This window comes from Fonsecaea erecta (genome assembly GCF_001651985.1).
Source record: "Fonsecaea erecta strain CBS 125763 chromosome Unknown Scaff13, whole genome shotgun sequence".
NCBI classification, from domain to species: domain Eukaryota; kingdom Fungi; phylum Ascomycota; class Eurotiomycetes; order Chaetothyriales; family Herpotrichiellaceae; genus Fonsecaea; species Fonsecaea erecta.
In genome coordinates, this window is record NW_017387256.1 from 633698 (window position 1) to 653414 (window position 19717).

General features: G+C 53.5%; 6 protein-coding genes across 6 annotated transcripts; 4 read left to right on the forward strand and 2 right to left on the reverse strand.

Moving 5' to 3' along the window:
* Nucleotides 1–271: 271 nt before the first annotated feature.
* AYL99_11123 (hypothetical protein) lies at nt 272–1781 on the forward strand (the record flags this gene model as incomplete). The annotated part of the gene is made up of 2 exons (XM_018842629.1): nt 272–607; nt 669–1781. 2 exons carry the CDS (start codon nt 272–274, stop codon nt 1779–1781), a joined length of 1449 nt encoding a protein of 482 aa, XP_018688042.1.
* Nucleotides 1782–3089: 1308 nt separating this feature from the next.
* AYL99_11124 (hypothetical protein) lies at nt 3090–4828 on the forward strand (the record flags this gene model as incomplete). The annotated part of the gene is made up of 3 exons (XM_018842630.1): nt 3090–4275; nt 4322–4662; nt 4715–4828. 3 exons carry the CDS (start codon nt 3090–3092, stop codon nt 4826–4828), a joined length of 1641 nt encoding a protein of 546 aa, XP_018688043.1.
* A 370-nt stretch (nt 4829–5198) lies between these two features.
* On the forward strand, nt 5199–9196 carry AYL99_11125 (hypothetical protein; the record flags this gene model as incomplete). Its single annotated transcript, XM_018842631.1, has 6 exons — nt 5199–5318; nt 5368–6353; nt 6411–6553; nt 7451–7762; nt 7814–8709; nt 8765–9196. 6 exons carry the CDS (start codon nt 5199–5201, stop codon nt 9194–9196), a joined length of 2889 nt encoding a protein of 962 aa, XP_018688044.1.
* Nucleotides 9197–9614: 418 nt separating this feature from the next.
* AYL99_11126 (sarcosine oxidase) lies at nt 9615–11073 on the forward strand (the record flags this gene model as incomplete). The annotated part of the gene is made up of 3 exons (XM_018842632.1): nt 9615–10088; nt 10159–10474; nt 10547–11073. The coding sequence occupies 3 exons, from the start codon at nt 9615–9617 to the stop codon at nt 11071–11073; spliced, it is 1317 nt and encodes a 438-aa protein (XP_018688045.1).
* Nucleotides 11074–12216: 1143 nt separating this feature from the next.
* On the reverse strand, nt 12217–14751 carry AYL99_11127 (hypothetical protein; the record flags this gene model as incomplete). The annotated part of the gene is made up of 1 exon (XM_018842633.1): nt 12217–14751. One exon carries the CDS (start codon nt 14749–14751, stop codon nt 12217–12219), a length of 2535 nt encoding a protein of 844 aa, XP_018688046.1.
* Nucleotides 14752–18090: 3339 nt separating this feature from the next.
* Nucleotides 18091–19496, reverse strand: AYL99_11128 (chaperone DnaJ; the record flags this gene model as incomplete). The annotated part of the gene is made up of 4 exons (XM_018842634.1): nt 18091–18401; nt 18455–19276; nt 19332–19401; nt 19461–19496. The coding sequence occupies 4 exons, from the start codon at nt 19494–19496 to the stop codon at nt 18091–18093; spliced, it is 1239 nt and encodes a 412-aa protein (XP_018688047.1).
* Between the last annotated feature and the right edge of the window lie 221 nt (nt 19497–19717).

Sequence of the window (19717 nt, forward strand, 5' to 3'; positions counted from 1 at the left end):
GTGAGGCTGGCACGCTAATATGTATTACGAGGTACTTGTAACACCTCTCGCCGGCCTCTGGTGGTCCAACTAAACATTCCTTAGCGCCCGACGCCTGAAGTCGTGTGTCGACCTCCACCCAACGCAGATGGCATCCAGATGGTATTTTGGCCAGAATTCACACCTCCCCCTGCAACATGCGGCCGTGGCCAACCTGCCGCGCTAGATTGCGTCCTTCGTTGAGGCCATATCCGCCCACATTTACCCTCCAGTCTCCCTCTCTTCCACCCTCATGTTCGCCCTGGAAGAGCCTAAGTCGAGAAAGCGACTACGGTCCTCGCACGAGTCTGCGGATCTCGAGCCGCAGCAGGTAGCAAAGAAGCCAAAACTTCCTTCCGAGGAGAGCTGCGTTCAGCCGCACCATCGGCCTTCCAGCTTCTGGGACACGTTGTCCAGGATTCATCTGAGTCGTACCGCTCTCCGGGAGTTTGACCGCAGGAACATTCAAGAGACGGGTCAGCGGACTTGCATACCAACACCAAAGGTCGGAGATCCTAGAGGCCGAGCTCGCCTACTACTCAAGAGGTTTGCTCGTCGTGGTGGGCCTGACTTATCACACCTTCGAGGGGTACGTTTGCGCCGGGCGGATATGGGAACGGGAACATGAAGACTAACCTGAGATTGGACAGTTTACCAGCATACCTCCTCCGGTCGTCGACGCAATGAGCGATTATATCGGTTCTTCAAGCCGGAAACGGTCTTCGACCTCGTCGAGAACCAGTGACTCCAATAAGACGGCCCCTACCAAGACCACCCCGTACAGTGGTAATTTTGAGCAAAAACTGATTGACACTGGCGTCTATCCCGAAGAATACGAACATCCCGATGGACGTCTAGCGCCTGAACCGGTGAATATGAGCGATATCCAGGCCGCACAACGCGTCCCTCGGGCATCTCTCTCTCCATCGCGATTTACAGATGAAGACTTCAGAGCTTTCAAGCGGGCAAATGCAAGAGCAAAAGGAGAGACTACTGGAATGTATAATGTACTCCCTTTCATTGCCGGAAATGAGGTAACCCATTGTTTCGAGATGGGCCTGCCAATGGGCAACCTAAAAGCGTTCGATAAGGGTCTCAGCGACCCTAAACCCGACATCTATTACGGAGCGGCACTCTCGACTATCCATCCGCGGGTTCGTGCTGACTTAGGACAATATATTATCCCATCGACGGTCGACACGACTCGTCCTGCCGCTCCGAATTTCTTCGTCGAGGGTAAGAGCACTCAAGGGCGAGCGGATGTGGCAAAGAGACAAGTCCTGATTGATGGAGCAATCGGAGCTCGAGCCATGCACGAACTCCAGAATTACAAAGCTGAGGAGCCGAAATATGATAATAAGGCGCGCAGCTTTTCCGCTACCTACCAAGATGGCTATCTTCAGCTTTACGCACACCACCTCACACAGCCTCTCACTCCTGGAGGGGAGCCAGAGTATCATATGACTCAGACAGAGTCATTTGCGATGAAGAGCAGCAAAGACGCATTCGTAAGAGGCGCAACGGCCTACCGCAGCAATCGAGACCTAGCGAAGACAGAGCGGGACAGCTCCATTGCCCATGCCAACCAGGTGGCTCGCCAGATGCCTGCGCCCAGCCGCAACACAAGTTTGACGGACAGTCGCACATCCCAGTCGACGGTCGTTCTTACCGGGTCTGACAGCTCCGAAGACGAGCTGGCTCGCGACGAAGTGACTCCGGTTAAGCGCTTGAGACCCAGTGGTCGATTACCAGAGCACCCTTGAATTCGACACAGGATACCACCTCGGCATCCAGACGCAGAGGACGGACTTCTGCGGACGGAAGCATATTGAGGTTTTCAACTACCCACATACAGAATGGAACGGACCGATCTTCAATGGAGAGACCTTCAGGCCTCTCCAGGCAATCTCAAAGCATGCAGGGCTCGAGACCAGGTCGCCAAACCCGTCCAATTGCTTGAGGTTACTTCAGAGCGGATGCGCTCTGAAGATGAGTGGGGCTGGTGTGTCGAGCACCAGGGCAAGTCAATCTTTGTGGCAGATTCGCAATAGACCGATTGCGAGAAGGATGGACGGCCGACTCTCTACTGCGCTCGTCTCAACGTTTGTACGTATCGGCCCAATGGAAACAGGCGTCGGTGAAGCACTGAGAATTCTGGGGAGACGGGAAAGCGTTGGCGTCGGATATCTTAGCATTGTTCCACGTATTTACGTCTATGTCTCCTGGACGTTCTGCCATTGATACCCTTGATAGCAAATCTAACGCATGTTTCTGATTTACTTACGTCCGGAGTATCTTCGAGTTCCACCTCCACAAGTCATCGGTTCCCATCTCTTGGCCACGAATATTGGAATACAATTTTCATCGCGAGTTGTGATGGAAAAATGCCTTATTCACATCGCGGCTGGAAACCCTTTGAGACGCACCTTGCGATAGTCGATGTCCACACAAAGGAACTTATATATATATATATATATATACGTATTGTGTTGGCACTTCATTCAGTCAAACCAGCTGCCAGGGCTCTCCTCAAAGCAGCGTCGACTCTAGTCTCGATCTCTCTCGCCTGACATCAACTTGCAAGAACCTTACAATCTCACAATTGAGGGATGAACTTCAACCGCAATCTCCAAGCTTGCATTGTGGCAGAGTGAACTATGAAATTTCAAGTTACCCAAATTGTGCACCGAAAATCTCTCCAGCACGAGCAACATCAGCAGAAGTGCTACGTTTTCCTCCTTGGCATTATGGTCGTTGTCTTCAGGACATGCACAATTTGCAGTCCCCTGCCTCACAGGGACCAAGCGCATTTCACCATGTGCGAATCTAGGGCTCAAGCGGCAGTCGTTCTCTTATCAAAAGCATACTGATTTATCTCGACGCTGATATGCTGGCATCAGCAGATAGGAAAAGAGAAGGTCGCGGAATCCGAAACGCATTCCGGCTCCGACCATTGATCATTACCGTGAGTGGCCCAGATTGGGTCGTATATACCTTCACTCCCCTCATAGTGAGGAAACACTTTCGTCGGGCTGGTAAACATCTTCCCATAGGTTCTCCTCTTCGAAGTCATGGAGAAAATAGTTGCAGAGCCGGTCTTTGCGGATATGAAGGACAACGACAGCGAGCAAGTCGAAGAGCACGGAGACATATTGACAGGCGAACTCAGGCTCAACCATGGAGGTAGAGGTGCTACTCACCGAGGCCTACGCAACTACCAGGTCAACATGATTGGCTTCTGCGGTGGCATAGGCGTCGGTCTCTTCGTCGGCACTGGAGCAGCTTACGCGAAAGCTGGGCCAGCAGGTCTCTTCCTCGCATACGTTATCGTTGGTTCAGTCCTGTGGTGCACAATTCAGAGTATTGCAGAAATCGCAGCCCTGTTCCCGGTGGCTGGAAGTTTTCCTCATTGGGCGACAAGATTCATCGACCCAGCCGTTGGATTCTCTCTTGCACTGTCATACGGCTATTGTCGAATGATTTCAATTGCCTCTGAGGTCTCAGCAGCCGCTATTGTCGTGTCGTACTGGACCGACATCACCCCTGCCGTGGTCATCTCGGTCGGACTGGCTCTCATTCTTGCAGTCAACCTCATGCCTGTCCGTTGGTACGGGGAGACCGAGGTCTTCGGTGGTGCCGTCAAGGTCACTTGCTTCATTGGACTCATCTTCACCGCAATCGTTATTACTGCAGGCGGCACAGGGAAACCTGCGATTGGATTTCGATACTGGAACAATCCTGGCCCATGGACCGACTATGCTGGTATTACTGGACCTACTGGTCACTTCCTCGGCTTCTTGTCTGCCTTTGTCAATGCAGCATTCAGCTTCATCGGTATCGAGACCTTTGTCGTCGCCTCCGCTGAGTCTGTCAACCCTCACAGAGCCATCCCAAAAGCCGCTCGCAACGTCAGCATCCGCATTGCCTTCTTTTATATTACTGGGGCCTTCCTCATTGGTCTCATTGTCGACCCAAGGAACCCTGATCTTATCTCAGGCAGTGGCAATGCCAACAGTTCTCCATGGGTCATCGCTATCAAGGAGGCTGGCATTACTGCTTTGCCGTCCATCGTCAATGCATGCATTCTTATCTCCGCTTGGTCGGCTGGCAACTCGTATTGTTGGGTTGGGAGTCGAATACTCGTGGCTATGACCACCGATCGACAGCTTCCTCAGATCTTCGGCCGCGTGAACACTAGGGGAGTGCCCTATTTAGCTGTCGTTGTTGCATGGCTATTTGGACCTCTTGCTTATCTCAGTATGTCACCGTGATCCAATACGCATGATTTCGCTAACGACGGGAGGTCTCGGTAGTGGTGGCGCATCTCTGGCATTTGGATGGTTCCAGAACCTGTCCACTCTTGCTGGTCTCATTGCCTGGGCAGTGATGTGTTTCACATACATCCGCTTCTATGCCGCGGTCAAGGCTCAAGGCCTTGATAGGTCGACCTTCCCCATGAAGTCCATGTTCCAGCCCTTCCTCGCATGGTGGGGATTTATCGGCGCCACGGTTATTGCACTCATCACCGGATTTCCAGTATTTTTGAAAGGCCATTGGAATACCTCCGACTTCGTTGCATCGTACATTGGCATTCCGATATTCTTCGTGCCTCTGTTTGCCTGGAAGTTCAGCAACAAAACAAAGGTCAGTGAACCGTGAAGACACCTTCTCTGTGGCATACGCTGATAGAAGACAGTGGGTTCGAGCATCTGAGGTTGATCTTTGGGTCGGACGCCTCGTGGAAGGCGAGATCGTCGATCCGCCTCAGCCGACGAGTCGCTTTGACAGGCTCGTTGAAATGATTATCTAGAGCGTGTGCTTCCCTGTTGACAGGCCAGGCAATGCCCGCGTGAGAGATGTATGCCTGTCCATTCTTGCTCGCGTGTAGCACTAAATACATTGTGTGATGTCCTGCATATCTGATAACTACGTGTTCACAATGTGACCGAACTGTCATATGGTCGAGGCATAAGTCACACGACCAGCCTCTATTCGCCCCAGGTGAGGCCACGTACTGTAATGCCGATCAACGGAGCTGCAACCCTACGCCGTGTGGAAGTGGAATCGCACCGGATTCCGGAATACGTTTTCATTCCGTACTTTTTGGTACTACAAAGACCACCAAAGCTTACAATGACGGTCGGACATTGTAGACGAAATCAGCAAAGGCATCTTCAACCATGAAGCCATCCGGTCAGATCGTCATCATCGGCGCTGGTGTTTTCGGCTTGACGACGGCTCTGCAACTGGCGAGAGAAGGACACGAACACATAGTTGTTCTGGACCGCCATACTCCTCCTGTAAGTGAGCACTATACCGGCATCTAGTGTATATACTGACCATAAACAGGTGCCCGATGGATCAAGTTGCGACATCTCTCGCGTCGTCCGCTTCGATTATGCGGACAGTGACTACGTGAGGATTGCCCACGAAGCGTATCTGAAATGGTCGCGGGACCCTCGATATAAAGGCATCTTCCATCCAGCAACCTACATCCTGGCTATGGACAAGACCAAGTCGGGAGGAGCGTGGCTGAACGATGTCAAGACCGCCTTGACTCGAGAACAGTTGCCGATCGAGGCGCTCGAAACTGCAGCGAAGGCCAAAAAGCTCAATCCCACCTTGAGTGGCGACCTTGCCGACAACTTCACGGGTTATCAAAATCGTCAGGCAGGGTGGGCGGACGCCAGCAAGGCGGTGACGCAGCTCCGTGATGACTGCATTGAAGCCGGCGTCTCCTTCATCTGCGGCGCGGCTGGGACTGTGAGAGGGTTCAACGCTGATCCGAAGGGACGGATTCGCAGCATTCGTTCCTGGGCCAACACGACCGTCAATGGCGATTTCTTCATACTCGCTGCTGGAGCGTGGACTGCATCTTTGGTGCCAATGTACAACTCGACGCTTTCAACGGCACAAGTTGTCGGTTATGTGCACCTCAGCGACGAGGAGATACACGCGCTCAAGGATTTGCCCATATATACTAGCTTCTCCACTGGATGGTTCAACTTCCCTCCACATGAAGAGACAAGGACACTCAAAATGGCTGTCCACGGCTGGGGATACACCAGAAAGCCCAATGCCGAAGAGGTCAGTGGTGATCACGTCAATGACTCTGCGCCCCTTACTCGTCCGCAGAGAAGCAGGCCAAATTTCGTGCCCAAGGATGGTGAAGAGCGATTGCGACAAGGGTTGAGGGAGATTCTGCCTGAATTGGCAGACCGACCATTCGAAAAGCTGGCCATGTGTTGGTACACAGACACGCCAACCGGGGATTTCATTATGGATCTGCATCCGGACTATCCCAACGTCTTCGTTGCAACGGGAGGCAGTGGACAGTGAGTCGTTTCCCCTTCCCTCCGTATGAGACTGACACGGCGGCTGACCCAAAACAGCGCATTCAAGTTCCTACCTGTTCTTGGACAGTATATAGTGAAGGCCATGAAGAAACAACTGCCACCGGAGCTGGCGCAGAAATGGCGGTTTCGGACTGAGTACCAGCATGAAAGTGGCTTCAAAGGAGATGGAAGTCGGGCAGGTCCGGCACGGCGAGAGCTTCGATCTGAGGAGCGAGCGAGACTTTGATCAACCAGACACGTGGATGCAAGACAATAGATGTATGCTGAACTCCAGGGCCGTCTGTGGCCCAGCATAGTCCAGGTGTACGTATCGTGGACAAATGAAGTAATTCTATTGCCCGAGTTGGCAAGCGACGAGTTGCCCACGTGAGAGAACAATTGTCACGTGTGGCACCGGAATTCCGCCAAATTCCGTTCGGAAATCAAAGACTTCTCCGTCTCCTTCTTTGCCATCCATCACCTTCCGGCACCGACAACGTTGTCGGAGCGACCACTCTTCCAATGCAGGCTGGGCCGAGTACACGGACACCCAAAGATCGCCAGGCTTGTGAACTATGCCGGTCAGTTTCCTTCTATTCCCGCTGGAACGACCACTGAGCATGCTAGGCGGAAGAAGATCAAGTGCAATGGGGAGCGGCCGGTCTGCTCGCATTGCCTGCAGTCTGAGCAGCAGTGCTTGTACCTTCCGAGGGAAGCACCTAGGAGTGTCATCGGCAGCAGGTACGTTGAAATCTCGCTCCCCGGTTTCGTGCCAATGATAACCGTATCCCAGGAAATCTTCCAAGGATAGGGTCCATCGCTTAGAAGAGCAGATAGGAGACCTGTACAAGATCATCCAGTACGAGCGTTTCCCGTACACGAGGGCTTGTCCCACTAATAACGCAAGCAGGACGCTGTCGGATAAGTCTCCACCGCGGAGATCGGTCCAGATAAGCCCTGGCATTGGTTCTTCGGCTGCAAGTCACGAAGAAAGCAGTCCCTGTGAAGACCAATCCATGGAGCATGGCCACATGTTCTCACCATCGAGGTCGGTCACGATCATCCTGGCTGGACTATGCTAAGTCCTCCGAGTCCAGAGCCGCCTAGTCATGTGCTTGAACATTTCGTGAACGTTTACGTCGAGAAGATCCATGCTCAACCACTACCGTTGTTCGATTCAGAAAAGCTCCTCGACCACTTGTCTGCCAGTCCTCGTTATCTGCTATGGAGTTTCATGGCGGTCGTCCTGCATTTTGAAACGCATCCTTTCTACCGCAACAATGAAGCGCAAGCAGTGTCCTTCTATACCCGTTCTGCCAGTGAGTCCAGCACCAAGCTTGCTGCGGATGGAATAGCGAGGACGGAAGTGCTGCAAGCGACCTGCCTGTTAGCAATGAGAAACATCCTCTGTACGTACATGGTCGACACTGAACACGGAATGGTCACTGACCAGCATTCAGCGGGCAAATTGAACAAAGCTTGGATGATCATTGGCTCTGCAGGACGGCTGTTTCTCCTTCGCAAGCAGACTATAGGTGACCTTGACCATTTGCTGGAGGAAGACCTCTCGCGCTGCTTTTGGAGCATCTATCTTCTTGAACGCACCTTCAGCAGCAACGCTGTCCAGCTCTCCGACACGAATAGTCCCAGACGACCTCCAAGCGCGTGCCTGCCACCAACTATCGCTTCAACCGGCAATGGCACCCATTCTCCTGATTTTCTGGACGACAGTAATCCTGTCAGAGATCTGGGCATCAACTACTACTACCTCGATCTGGCCGGAGTCTGGGGCAAACTTCTCGTCCATTTGCAAGAGCTCCGGAACGGGAAGGTAGAAGAGTCTTGGACATCCGAGTCGACGTATACAAGGCTCCAGGTTGCACTATACGAACGCGACACTCAGCTCTGTACGAAACATCTGCTCCGCCACACCAATTTTGGTTCCCGCACCAGAGAGGAGCTCTCCACCCACCGACAGTACTGGCATCCTTGGCTTGCGATGCAATTGTTCTCCCACGCAATTCCCGCCATACTGAACCACCCATTCATTCATCTGAGTGCGTTGCGAGACGGTACAGGTGGCGCAGCACGATCACGCTTCTTTTTACAGCAGACAGTCGACACCGCTTTGCTTCACTCTGCGTGGGTTGCACGTTTGCTGCAGATGTGCGACGAGCTTGGCTTCGAGACCCAGAGTCCACTCATTGGCGATGTTGTTGCATCCACCGCTACGGTGGCCTGGTTGTTCCAGTTTACTGGTGACGCCAAAACAAGGTCTACGGCGACCGACAATTTTAAGACGTTCCAGGCAGTGCTATCTCGCTTGTCGGTCTCATGGCCGCATCTGGCTACCAAGGTAGGTGAGTCGACATCGCCTGTTGTGGACGCGCAGCGGCTGAACTCGGCGTCAGGTCGAACTCCTTCGCGCCCTGCAAACGATCAGCGACGAGAAAGCCCACGAAAGTACTGAGTCATCGAGATCCATTTCTTTTCCACCCATGATCCTCTGGGACATTCTGGCTCCGCTGCCTGGACAGAACACCCAAGGCGGCGTGGTGGCCCAGACTCGAGATACTCCACAAAGCGAGCATCCAGTGGACACGAGGCTCCGTGTGAGAACGCAGTATATGCATCCTCTGACTGAAAACCACGCGGCGGCGGCGGCAGCGGCAGCGGCAGCAGCAGCAGCAGCACCTGCTGTTGTCGCGGACCGCTTTGCCGACGATCTCGCCGTGCCTGGCACGCAGATGGCTGAACTTGCCGAGCTGTCGATCAATGACCTGCTCACGCAGTTCCCGGAACAGGATTTTTTCTATCCTGGCTACAATCAAAGCACCATGTGAGTGAGTGAGATACATGTGATTTGAACCAGCAAGGGACGAGGGACAAAATTTATATTATTATGATTATATGTACTGTCTGTAGATGTGACTGTCAATAGAGGACAAGAAGCGATTGTTTTTACTGTATACATATGTATGCGAAATGAGTTCCTCACATCAAGCACGGCTCCATCTTCAAAGTCTCCTCAAGTCCCGAGAGATTCCTGCAAGTGGTCGTCATCTCATGGCATCGCAGGGCGTGCCCGTCGGAATCCGGAGTTTGGGAAGGCCTCCGATCAAATATATGTATGTATATATTTAGCACGACGTAATTCGCGTGCCGAACCCATATTATATTATTGGATCATGTACCAGGCTCGTAATAAAGCTGGCAAGGCACGCCGAATCCCCCCAAATTCAACTTTGGCGAAACCCTGAGATGGCAGTTCCACCACCAGCTGTGCTTGTGGTCGGCGGCGGGGCCTTTGGGACGTCCACCGCGTACCACTTGTCCATGCGAGGCTACACGCGCGTGAAAGTCCTGGATCGGTTTGCCGCCCCGTCCAAAGATGCCGCCGCCACAGACCTGAACAAGATCATTCGCTATGACTATCCCAACCCGCTGTACACCAAGCTGGGCCTGGAAGCCATGGCGGTGTGGAGGAACAACAGCAACAACAACAACAACAACAACCTAAATCACCTGTTGTCGGGCATGTTTCGCCATACCGGCTGGCTCATGGGCGCACATGGGATGACGCAAGGCTTTCTGCAGGCCGCATATGAGTCGAGCCAACAAGCCGGCCTGGACGGGGTTCGATACATGGACGTGGGCGAGATCAAGCAAAGGTGGCCACAGTTTACCGGTGATTTCCACGGCTGGACGAATTTGTGGAGTCCAGAAGCAGGATGGGTTCGACACAATCCCGCCCATCCTCCTCGTCGAAAATGTTGTTTCCGACCGACCGACTGACTCTTGCTAGGTTCCCTCAGGGGAAGCACTCCTTCGACTGGCCAATGCGACTCAGGCAAATGGCGTCGAGTACGTCTCTGGCGACCGAGGATGGGTGCAACAATTGCTGTACGACGATGGCGGCGCGTGCGTGGGCGCCCGGACGAAGAATGGCGAAACACATCTGGCGGACATTGTCGTGCTGTGTACGGGTGCCAACACTGCAGCACTGATCGAGGCCAAGGACGAAATCGTGGCACGATCGCATTGCGTGGGCGTCATTCAACTCACGCCGCAAGAAGCGGACAAGTACAGGAGCTTGCCCATCGTCGATGACTTCGAACAAGGTACGAAACTATTCCGAGACATTTGGGGGCGGCCCCCCTTCCCCCCTCCAGACTGACTGACATTCGTCACAGGAATTTTGTTCCCCCCCGACGAAAACAATCTGCTGAAGCTCTGCAGCTGCCGCTTCATCACCAACTACGGCAACTCGAGGATCCCCGGCGCATCCCTGGGTCACTCCCACGAAGACTTCCCGGAGGACGGCGTGCCGCGGCAGATCGAGGCCGAGATGCGCGAGTTTGTGCGGGACCAGATTCCCGAGCTGGCTGATCGCGAATGGGTGTCGACCCGGATGTGCTGGGACGGAGACACGAAGGACATCAACTTCCGCATCTGTCCGTCGCCCACCAACGCCAATCTGTTCATTGCCACCGCCGGATCCGGTCATGGATTCAAATTCATGCCCATCATCGGCAAGTACGTGGCCGACATGATCGAAGGTCGATTGGATGCCGAATACGCCGACTTGTGGAAGTGGCGGTTTGGGGCAGCACCACCGGTGAAGGAGACGGGAAAAGAGCCTCATCCATGGCCGGCTCGTGATCTTGCGGAGCTCGACGGTTGGAAAGGGAGGAATCGACGAACGGTCCATCGCTTATGATAGACAGACAGACGAGCTCGACCATATGTATGTGGAAAGCTCAGCCTGTCCTGGATGTTTGTTGATGCGGAATGAGAGTTCCTCACGGGTCAAATGAAACTCGAGATTGAGCTGACATGGTCGCCATCAGTCCTGTGAATATGCACATACATAGCATCAATCTAAGCGTAGCGACTTGCTTTCGAATCAGGCTGTCCATAGTTCGTCTCCGGGACGTTACAAGAATCAGGTTTGGAATCATTGCAGGCGTCAAGATTTCCAGTTCGACTGTACCAGACGCCTGGGACATCACCGGGCGTAGAGATGCAAGGTCGAGCTGACCGTTGTTTGATCGCAAGAAACCTACAGCATTCATGCTGCGAGCGACGCTGGACATGTCATTGTGGGACGGTTGCTGGACGTGAGCGGTAGGACGGTGTTTGACAAAATGATGTATTTCAAAAGGGTAATAATCGATGGCTGCTTGACGAGCGAGCCACAAGCTGGACCAGAGATATGATGTAATATCGAGTAACTCGGCCGGCCTCCTCGATACTCTGCCACGTACTGGATTAAAGCGGCCTCGCTCCCTTTCCTGAACAAAAACAATAAGGCATAAAGTATTACAGTTGGGGATAAGATATTGTGTATATATATAGTTGTAACTATGTATATATGTATGTTTCCGTCCATTCCTTTCGTCACAAGAGTCGTCATGAAAAGGCCATCAAAAAGACAAAACAAGGGTAGTTCCTGAGTTACATACAGTAGGTCAAAAATATCCGGGAAGGCAAAAGACACATGCAGACAAACAAACAAACAGTAAATAGATGGCTCATTATGTATCGTGAAGTAATGACTTCCCCCACGCTGTTTGTTCTTCTATCCTCCTGTCTGTCCATCATCCCTCATCCCTCATTCAGAGTACGAGACCAGCCAGCCATGTCGACTTGAGTGCCGAGACCGGTGTAAAAACAGTTCACAGGCCAGTCAGTGCTGGCGTGCTTCTCCAGAGCGCGGTACAGGCCACTGTGACTCTGTATGTGGGTAGAGGGCGGTTTGCCCACGGTAACTCGCTCATTCCAGCAAGGTCTCTCCGGTCAAACGGATCATGCAGTTTGGGGTATCATAGTAGTTGTGAGCTTCCAAAATCTCTCATCAGCCCTAAATCTTGCCCGGAAGCTCATCAACCTGTTCAGCCTCGGCTGCTCTCAGTTGGTCTTGGTGTTCCACGTTGGCAATTGCCGACTGCAACGCGCTCGTCAAGTCAATGTGGAAGAACGGCCTGTTCAAGCTGTGGACCACGGCGACGCGCTTGGTCGACGTTCGGGTATATGCCTTGCTGTTACTAATCTGCTTCGACAAGTCATGATCCTGGCTGGAACTTGTCGTCGAGTCGTCCTTGTACTGCGCCCGCGTAATGTCGTCGGTCTTGGAGACTCCGCTGCTGTTGGGTCGAGAGCCGCCCTGCTCTTCATCATGGGGAAGACGAGACATCCGTCGATTGGCCTCGTTTTCGGCAGCCGCGGCAGCGGATGACGCACCGCCAATTTCGGCCACGCTAAAGATGGGTTTCCAGCGGTGCTGCTCTTCCGTGGGCACCGTAGGGAAGCCGAAGCCGGCAGAAGCAAGAGCTCGCTTTGTCCATCGGTTGTTGATGCAGGCTATATGCCATTGAACAGCTTCGGGGCTCGCATAGCGGTCAAGCTGGTTGCGGACATCGATCAGATTCTGAACACTGGTGACGTCGACGTTGTTGACCGACGAGAAGTCCAGGATGACAGCTTTCAAGGTCGGCAGGTGAGATCGGTCCGGCTCTGACTTGCCCCGTCGCGGGCCAGGGTTGTTCCACGGGCGATCACCCGGGCGTGGCCACGAGTCCGGATTAGTCCTGCGCGTATGCTCAAAGATATACCGGACAAGATAGTCGGTGTAGTGGTTCGCGTTGGGGTAATTGAAGCCCTCGCTAAATCGATAGATGAAAATTCCCGGGTACGGGGACTCGACATGGATGGACGGATTCGAGCCGTCGTTGTGGTCCAAGGGAAGGAAGATATTTCGCGTGGCCTCATCGTCTTCGGGCACGCGAGGTTTGTCATGGAATTTGTCTTCAAGCAAATGGTCACCAATGACCGAATGGATCTTGACCTTTCCGACAAAGTGACCCCGTGCTTTGACCACACGGAAGAGCAGGACGGCGGCGCTGACACAGATGGTGGTATAGATACCGTTCTCGATGGACGAGAAGACGGTCACCAGCACACCCGCGAAGAAGATGAGCACTTCCAGCGGTGAGACGCGCCAGAACTGGTAGACAGTGTTGGGAGGGGTGATCAAATCACCGACAGCATGGATGATGACGGCGGAAAGTCCAGCATTGGGGATGTAAAAGAACATGGCCGGGAGAGCGTAGATGGCCAAGAGCACCACAATGGCAGTAATGACACCGGCGAAAGGCGTGCGCACACCGGCCTTTGACTTGATGGCAGTCCGAGAGAACGAACCCGTCGCGGGATATGCCCCCAGGAAAGGACCAAGCAGGTTTGTGACGCCAATGGCAACCAATTCCTGCGAGGGATTGATGGTGTAGTTGTTGATCCGACCAAAAGATTTGGAGATGGCGATATGTTCAATGAGCATGACAATGACAGACGCGGGAAGTTGGTCGGCGAAATAGCTGATGATGGTCGTGTCAATGGTCGGCACCGCCGCGTGTTTGAATCCACGGGGCACGTGGCCCAGGACGCCAAATTTGGGCTTCTTCCGGTGGTGTCGGTTGACGAGATAACTGACTAGAATGTACAGGCACAGCACAAACGCGGTCCGCAGCGTGTTGAGGAAAAAGAACAGCTTCGCCCGGTTGGGGTACTTCTTTGCACAACGGTTCAGGGTGAATCGGATGAGGTAGAGGAGGAACAATGCCGTTAACCCGATGGCGGCGTCGAGTTTGGTGTGGCCGAGATACTTGAGAGTGTTGATGATCACCAAATAGGTGGAGGCGCGAGTATTGAAGCCTTTGACCTTGATGCCCATCAGGGTGGGCACTTGACCGCACGCAATGTTGAGGGCAGAACCGGTGATGAAGGCCGAGATGGCGGTCAATGGGATGAAATCCACGATCCAGCCGCACCGGACAAGCCCAATGAAGCAGATGATGGCGCCCGCAATGATGGCCAAAGCCGAAGCAACAACGTGGCCGGGGATATCTGGGTGTGCTGCCGTGACCTTGTTGACGACATTGCCGGTGATGGTGGACATGACCGCCACCGGGCCTATGGTGATATCTTTGGAGGTGGCAAAAAACCAATAGATCAAGACCCCCATAAAGGAGGAATAAAGACCATATTCGACCGGGAGCTCGGCGAGTTTGGCGTAGGCCATGCCCTGCGGCACGACGACGGCGCCGACTGTGATGCCAGCAACCAAGTCGCCGATCAACCATTGGACATTGTAGCGGAGAATCCAATGGGTGAAGGGGAACAGACTGCGGAAATAGTACAGCATGTCACCGCCAGAGGGAACGATTTCTCTGATCCAGTCGATAGTTCTTGGCTCTTCCTCGATGTAAGAGTCAGCAGTACTGACGGAATATGTGGACTCGCCCCTGGTGACTGCGTCTTTCTGTGCCTGACGCTCGTCGAGGTTGATGGCGAGGACCTTGGCCAGGCCGTGGCCGATCTTGGAAGACTTGGACGCCATTGTCACGCCTGACAGGTCTAAAGCAGAGATCTGAAAGAACGTGCTTCCGGCTGGTTGAACCGAAGAAAGGACGGGGGGTGTCCAAGGGTCGACGTGTGTTGAAGGGTTGAGAAGAGGGTATATAAAGAAGAGGGGCCCTCGGAGCGGACTTGCAGAGTTTGAATATCCTGGGCACGCTGGGGTGGGAAGATTGCCCTGACGCGACTAGTTCTGAGAAGATATGGATCTGGTATGGACTTGCGGCTGCCTGACCGCTGAGTGGCTGGATGTGCCAAGTCCTATGGCGTGGTGGGCTGCGGGAGCGGATAGGATTTGCATGGAAAGACTAGCAGTTAGGGTGAGCTTGTGGCTTGCAGCGTGGTTCGGGCTATTTGCGTAGCTAGGAATCGCTCGATTGCCCGGGGGCGGAGGTGGTGATGGAGCTGGGTCGTCCAAACGGTCGACCCCGTCGATTTCGTACCGTGAGCTTATATGTAGATGTGGTATGGACAAGGAGAGAAGAATCGTAAATGTCCTTTGTCGAGGACGAGGGCCAGCGTCGCCAGAGTCCTCCACGACCAAAGGGAAAAGGGTACCCGGTGAGTTTACACAAAAGAAACTTCTAAGGCGAAGACGGCGTCAAGTATAAATATAACGAAGAGGGTGTACAGTAGAGGCGAGTGTGCCAGGTGTCAAGAGGATGGATCTCCGCCGCCTCAAGCAGCCTTCCTCTGAGGCAGCGGCAAGCGAGGCACCATGTGGGTGTCAGTGCTTGATTGAACAAGCGAGAGAGATCTCGACACGGGCGGGCTTTAGAAGAAGCGGGCACGAAGGGTGTTTGCGGAGGGATCTAGAAAAGAACCTCAGCATGGCGTTCCCTGAAGAAGGGCCGCAGAAATTTTTCCATTCGTCCCATTGGAGAAGTGATGAAATAGACGGGGTTAGAGGTGATGGTGCAATCGAAGGCGTGATGGAGACCCCAAGGCGACATCTTGCAGCTCATGCTCACACACCCAGCACTAAGCCCGTGGAACTGTCCCGTTGGAAGCACGGATGACGACGATGGACAGGTGTTGACGCGAGAGTTCGCCAGGATGGCGAGCAAACGGCGACTTGCTGCTGCTCAAAGCACACGAACCATTTCCTCGGCCGCCATAATGGGAGGGATGTTGTACAGCCAAGGCTCCCTGCAACACTCAGATGCCAGCAGAAGAAACAGAAGGAACTCGCGGATGGTACGCCTTGTCCGACATGAAGCTCGAGGCGTCGCTCTGGTACCGCCATCGCCATCGCCCATAGAAAAATGTGATAGCGGCGACAATGGATTGCCAGTGATTATGACGATGATGAGGAGGACCATGATGATGACGATCTGATGATGCCCTCATCGCCGCTGTCGACCCCCGTTGCGGGTCGATGGGTTGATGGGCCTCTTGCCATGCTCCCCGATGTCCTCGTATCTTCAGCGCTGGTGGGCAGTTAGTGGCAACCTAACTTATCACAAGTCGCCTCACATAGCTGTACGCAAAAGGCTGGTCAATTCCTTGATGTCTCTGACCCGAAAAAGCCATCGACTCTTCTTACAGGAGCAAAATGGCGTGCTCGACGTCTTCTGGTTGCAATGGTTGACATTGTTTCGTCGATCAACGTGGTCCCGCTCTTGCATGTCAGGGGCCGTGGGTCTTCCGCCCTGTAAAATTGTGGACCTGGTTTGCCATCATCAAGGAAAGGTTTTTGGTGTCGGAACCAATCATGGTGAGCAGAATGCTCTGGTGGCGTTGGCTAAGTGCTGACGCGATTGACGCCATAATGATCCCATCGACTCTGGCAGTTGAGGGTGAAGTTATCAGCATTCACAGCTCGCCATTTATGGTCTCTTGTTGTTTTTTTATTTCAACTCTTTGATTGAAAGGGCGTTGTGCCCCGTTCATCACGCCAGCCTGCAAGCTGTCAGGTGTGGTTCATGAAGCAGGTGACCGGGGAGGGGCTAAGACGAGATCGACAGGTTCATGGAAGGTAGGAGGTGCCGGTGTAGGTGCAGCACGAGGGAGAATTGGACAGGGTGAGTGGGAGCGAGAATCGTGGTCGATAATGGGACGTCCAATGCATGTGACTGCGTTCTCCGTGCTCTATCTGTTGACCGCTTTTTGCGCCCAATGCAGATGCCAAGCTTTTTCATTTCCCATTCCGACAATCAGGCGTTGTTGGCGACGATATACGAGGTACCGAGTACTGTACCATTTATTAGCCTCAGGCCTTCGGATTCAGACTCAAGCTCAAGCCTCAAGCTCAAGCTACCAAATCACCTGCACACTCAAGCGGACAAATTCAGCCTCGTCCTCTTCTCCTCTTCCCTGTCTGGGCAACCGTCGTGCTACCGGACGTTGAACTTCTTGACTACTGAGTGCTTCACCCGGCCTCGTTCCGTGCTTGACATGATTTCCCCTTTCTGACGAGTCGGCGTCTGGGAGTCGCAACCTCCGACATCTCTTCCCTCCCTCGTATCGACGAGATTATGGTCGGCCTTAATTACCGCCATTCCCATCAACTTCAGCTGTGGCTGGCAGCAAGTGTGGCTTTAGACTAGGTCGGTCCATCGTTCCTCGGAACTTCCAACCGATCTGCTGTTGGGATTGAGATTTGATATATGCACGGGAACTACGGAGCCTCCATAACACATGGATAATCCATTTGGAGTCATGGTCTTTGCCCTACGGACATGGAAGAGGCTAAAAAACCAGTCCAGTGTTTGACACGTGCCACCCAGTGCCCATTGCGCTCGATACAGACTCCGTCGTTAGTTATTAGTGTTGTTGACGGGCCCTTATCGTGTCACGTCCCTGCACTGGCTTCTACCCCGTTCCACTACTGAAAGCTTGCTGATCAACCCCGACAAAACATACTGTATTCGTAGCAACTAAGCACAACCCGTGAATGAAGCATCGAAAACTGCGACTCCAAGCCCCCACTCTATCATGCATAATGGCCAAGGCTGTCTAAACGTGTGTGCTACGGTTAGAGACCAGGACATCTAGTAGGCCGTATAAGCAGGCCTATCCTTGCGCTCGACCGAACAGAGACCTCCTCGTGTGCACATCACGAGAGCTGTGACTCCATATCCTGATGCCCTAACGCAAACACCGGAGTGTGTCGATCGCAGCCGCGACCTGTCCCAAACCTCTGACGCCGTGCAATGTTACCCCCAAGCCCCAGTGTTCAAAAGATCAAATGCAAGGAAAAGCCCCCACATTCGTTGATGCCGGCGTCGTGTTCTTGTTTCGTACGTCAACTCATTACGTCTGCAGTTCTTTTCTGCGTCGTCACATCCGCCCTCAAGTTGTGGGCGCTTCCTCCTTCCGCTCACTGAGAAGCGCACTGTACTCTCTCGGCTCCAGGTGGAATGCCATCCTCATCGTCATCGTCCATGCCAGCGGCGCCGTTAGCACGTGCTTGCTGGCGGGGATCGACGTCTTCCAAGTCGAAATCTTCGACCATGCCGTCTGGCGGTGGCAGTTTCTGTTGCATGCGGGGCGGGAGGACTTGTTCCAGAAGCTCCAGATTTTGGAGTTGTGACTTGTCTGGGAATTTGACGTCGAACTGAATATACAAGTTTCCGAAATCGTGGTGGCGGAATGACGGCATGCCTTGGCCTTTGATGACCTTGATCGCTCCTGTCGGGATTGTCAGCATTGGCTACAACAGGCTACGGGGGTAGGCAACGTACCAGGTGTGATAGGCTCGCCGGGGTAGATGTTGACAGTCAACCATCGCTCGTCGAGATGCTCGATGTAGATCTGGCCACCGGCCAAAGCAGTCAACAAATCGATTTCGGCGTGATAGAAAAGATCGTCATCCTTTCTCTGGAATCGTGGATGAGGCTTCTGTTCAATCTCAAAGACAACGTCTCCGGCAAGGACACCCGGCATCTGGTCACCCTCACCGCGGAACTCGATCTTATGACCGCTCTTCACGCCACGGTCGACATGGACGTGGAGAACCTTTCGTTCCACAACCGTCTTCTTCCCCATGCAGCGTTTACACCGGTCACGGTCGCGGATGGTCTCTCCCTCACCCTGGCAATCCGGGCAGATGGTCTGGAACCGCTGAATCATGGGGCCCATTTGTCGCATCATGGTCTTCATACCCTGGCCGTTGCAACCAGCGCAGGTTTTCACCGCCCCCTCTTTGCCTCCACGGCCTTCACACTGCGGGCAGATGACAGACTTTTGGAGAGCGAGTTTCGAGACTTTTCCGCGGTAGATGTCCTCGAGGGATACCTTGTGTACATGGTGGATGGTGCGGGCTTTCTTTGGGCCAGTATCGCGCATGCCACCTCCAAACATGCCGCCAAAGGCTGATCCGCCGCCAAAGAACTGTGCAAAGAGATCTTCGGCGGCCATACCACCACCACCCATTCCGCCTTGCTCTAGACCTTCTTCACCATACTGATCGTAGAGGCTTCGTTTTTGAGGATCGGATAGGACTTCATATGCCTTAGAGAGGTCTTTGAATTTTTCTGCGGCATCGGGGTTGTGGGCATTCTTATCTACTCCGGATTCAGCAACCTTGCCTTTTCGATTAGTGCTCAAAAGTCGCCTTACCTGGGTGGTGTTTCAGGGCACCCTTCTTGTAGGCAGATTTCAGCTGGGCTTCTGTGGCCGAAGGGTCGACCTTGGGTACGGTGTTAGTGCGCGGGTCAAGCCATAAGAGAGGCAGGGACAGCAGCCTACCCCAAGTATATCATAGAATTTCGTCTCCTTGACCATCTTGCCCGAGCAGGATTGTGAGAGCAGCGGCTGACGGGGTTCGCGTGAAGTTCACAGTCAAGAAGGGCGAGAGGGCTGTCGGTGGCTTTAAAAAAGATTCGTTGGGTTGCTGGGCCAGCGAGAGATCCGGGAAAGGAGGTTTGCCGATTCTGCGGGCGACAAAGATGCAGTGTGTGTTTATCGAGAGTGAATGTGCAGCTAGGTATGTAGACAGGCAAAAG